The 3,355-nt window shown below is 53.1% G+C and overlaps 1 protein-coding gene across 11 annotated transcripts in view; it reads left to right on the top strand.

The window, feature by feature from the left end:
- The first annotated feature begins 149 nt into the window (after window positions 1-149).
- PAN3 (poly(A) specific ribonuclease subunit PAN3) overlaps window positions 150-3,355 on the top strand; it is a 123,202-nt gene continuing 119,996 nt past the window's right edge. For 3 of the 11 annotated variants that reach the window (XM_070800238.1, XM_070800236.1, XM_070800235.1), the window contains exon 1: window positions 155-757. In XM_070800238.1, coding sequence (XP_070656339.1) covers window positions 304-757 — 454 coding nt within the window. In that variant the 5' untranslated portion in view covers window positions 155-303. Of the gene's footprint in view, window positions 758-1,138; window positions 3,274-3,355 lie in introns of those variants that run through there. The other 8 variants (XR_011569751.1, XR_011569750.1, XM_070800239.1 and 5 more) reach the window with 6 other exon arrangements.

Raw genomic sequence — 3,355 nt, 5'->3', positions numbered from 1 at the left:
CGCGCCCTCGAAGTCCCTGTCAGAGGGCCCGCGCACCCACCCCGTCGTCCCGCGCGCGGCCCCTTTAAGAAAAGAGAAGGCGAGAGTGAGTGAGAGAGACTCCCGACTCTCCCCCTCCCCGCCCCTCCCTCCTGCCCCCTCCTCCCTCCCCTCTCCCCTCCCCTCCCCCCCTCCCCGGGCGGCTCCGGCTCCCGCAGCGGGACAGACCCGCCCGCCCGGGCTTTTCTCCGGCCCCCCGGCAGCGCCGTCCCTCCCTCCCCAGTCTATGGTGGCGGCGGCGGAAGACGAGGCTGCGGCGTTGCCATGAACAGTGGCGGCGGCCTCCCGCCCCCCTCGGCCGCCGCCTCCTCCGCGTCCTCCTCGCTGGCGGCGGCCGCGGCGGTAGTGGCGGTGGCCCCGCCGGGGGTCGGGGGCGTCCCCGGCGGGGCGGCGGCGGCGGCGGCGGCAGCGGCGGGGGTGAAGCTGAAGTACTGCCGCTACTACGCCAAGGATAAGACGTGCTTCTACGGGGAGGAGTGTCAGTTCCTGCATGAGGACCCGGCCGCCGGGGCCGCGCCGGGCCTCGGCCTCCATAGCAACAGCGTCCCCCTGGCTCTGGCGGGCGCGCCCGCGGCCGGCTTCCCGCCCGGAGCGGTCCCGGCTGGAGGAGCCGGGCCGCCCGCGGGGCCCAAGAAGCCGGACCTGGGGGGCCCCGGGCCCGGAGCCGGCGGAGGCGGAGGTGGCAACAGTGGCGTCCTCGACGGGCCGCGGCTGGCAAGTGAGTGTGGCCCGGGGGCGGGGGGCTTCGGGGCAGCGGGGGCAGGGGGCGCCGAAGCCTGGCCCGCGGGGTCCCCCTCTCCCTTCAGCTTTCGCCTCCCTAAGCGCTCCGAGAGGCCTACGCCCGGGGCCTGGGGCCTCCTTCCGTCTTCCTGCCTCCCCTCCCCACAGCTCTTGGCCCGCCCGGGCGGCGAGGGCCGGCCGGCTCCCCGGGAACGGGGGGCGGTGGAGTTTTGGGGGGGCGGGGGTGTGGGTGGGGGCGGGGAGGACGGGGGATGGGCCGCGGCGTGCGGGAGATGGGGGTGTCGCTTCCGGGGGGTGTGGAAAGGGGCCGGGTTTGCCGGCACCTGTGAGTGTGTGTGCGCGCGCGCCCCGGGCCGAGCGGAGGGGTCCCCCGGTGGGTGTGTGCCGGTCGGGGCGGGCTCCGCGGCTTCCAGGAGTGGATTGGAAGAGCGGAAAAAGTTTTTTTTTCTTCTTTTTTCTTTTTTCTGTGTGTGTGTGTGCAAGGCTTCTGGGAGAGAGGTTTTCCAGGCAGGAAATGCTTTCTAAGGAATCGGGAGCGAACCGACAAACAGCCGTCTCTCGCGTGCTTGGTCTGAGTCGGGATTTCACCCAAACTTGCATTTCCGCAGTTTTCTTGAAAGCTGGCGGGAGTCTGCAGGGTGTCCGGAGGTGTCTTCTACTTCGCTTGTCTTCTACTACTTTGTATCCAGCGAACCCTCAGCTCGCAGCCTCGGAAACGTGCCACGCCATGAGCCGCGCACATTTGTGTGCGACTGAGCCCTCGAATTCGGCTCTCTTAGGGCAGCGGGCCTTTCTTCACTTGTCATCTGTTACCTTGTAACTTGTTCGTCGATAGTGAGTGGAGTTTGCAGTTCTAATAATAAGCCTAAAAGTGTAATCTGGTTTACAAAAGGTTGCCCTTGAGAAGTAGAGGTGTGTCGAGTTTTTCCTTGTTTCTGAGTGTATTGAGCATTTCTAAACCAAGTGGGAAAATCCTACTTCCTTGGGAATTCTAAAAAGTTACTAGATTTGAAACTCATTTGATAGGCTGCTTAACTTGGATGTCAGAACTTTTTTTTTAAACTGTAAATGGTCTTAAGTATTTGGCTTGATGCTTTAGCAGTTATTTGTTCTGGGAGGATTATTAAGTGTCTTTCTAGAGATGGGTGTATGTGTTAGTGTGTGTTTTAAAGATTGTTTCTTTTGCTCTGATGGGTCTGACTTAAGTGCGGATGTTATTTGGTGACGGTGAAATGCTAAGAAGAATTAATTTGTAACTTAAAATGTTTTGTCAGAATGGTTACTTTATTGGTGGAGTTTTATCACGTTGGAGCAGCAACTTTGCATTTTCTAGGTAAGTTTGCTGGATGTATTGAGTTGTGGCTCAGATTAATTCGTTATGTTTGATGAGTAAGCAGAGAAACTGAACAGTGGTTTTATTACCTACAGAAAGAGGCATGTTAAAAAAATGGAGGTATTCAATTTAATATGTGGTATTTCTAGGATTTTGTAATACACAGATGTGATACATTTGGGACATGAAAGTTAGGACAGGCTGTAAACAAGTGAGGTTGGAGATGGAGGAGAAATACTAGCAATGACTCAAAGGTGTGGACCATTTCATATCTCAGGAACCAAACGTGTTTGGGAGGTAGGTTCTTGAGAGGACAGGCAGTCAGTGCTGTGAAGGCATTTTGAAGTCAACGTTTAGTCATTTAACAGTTACTTGATTAAGTAGCTGCGTTATGTAGTTGGATTCTGTGGGACTTGTTTTAACTCAACTGGGTGAAGCCCGAGGCTCCTCTTGTCTGCTGTAGGCTTCTTGGTAACTCGCGGGTGGTCTAGGTTGTGACTCCTTTGGGTGAGATAAAATTGTCTCCTATCAGTGAGTGGCCAGTCAAGTTAGGTTGTTCAGGAATCAGGGAACAGGATTGTGTTGGTGATTTAATGCTTGCATTGAATTTTTTACACTTCATTATTTAATTTTTGATCTAGTTTCTACGTTTCACTGTATTATACTCTATTTTATGAGACACTTGATTTGGGAAATGTATGAGGCAATTAAAAGGGAGGACATTCTGAGAGGTGTTGTTATTAGGAGAAATTTAAATTTTGTTAGTTGTTGATCAGGTAGAGTCACTGATACAGTTTTTTTTTTTTTTTACTTACTACTGATACAGTTTTATATTGCTTTTACTTTGTTTCCTTTGCTCTTCTTTAGGTGTAAGAATGTGGACTATTTCTTGAGCTGGGATGTCAGACATATCTGCTCTGATAAGCTGGGTCCACATGTAGAAATCCTTTGGGCTCCTTGGGTATCTTGGAGCTGTGCGTGTGTGTTTTAAAGTTTTTGTTGAAGTGTACACACCTACAGAACAGTATATAGACCATAAAATTTGGAATTTTCACAAGATGAAAACAGCTCATAACAGTACTCAGATCAGGAAATAGAACTCAATCAGGACCTGCAGAAGTTCTGTTCTTCCTACCTTTGCAGTCACTCCTTTCCCAGAGGTAACCACTGACTTCATGAACTACGTTGTCGATTCATTTTTCACTTTTTCATTCTTTTTTTTGAGCTCTATAAGAACATTGT

This window comes from Bos indicus, chromosome 12 (assembly GCF_029378745.1).
Source record: "Bos indicus isolate NIAB-ARS_2022 breed Sahiwal x Tharparkar chromosome 12, NIAB-ARS_B.indTharparkar_mat_pri_1.0, whole genome shotgun sequence".
Lineage (NCBI taxonomy): Eukaryota > Metazoa > Chordata > Mammalia > Artiodactyla > Bovidae > Bos > Bos indicus.
The sequence above is the reverse complement of the archived record's forward strand: the minus strand, read 5'-3'. Positions and strand labels throughout refer to the sequence as shown.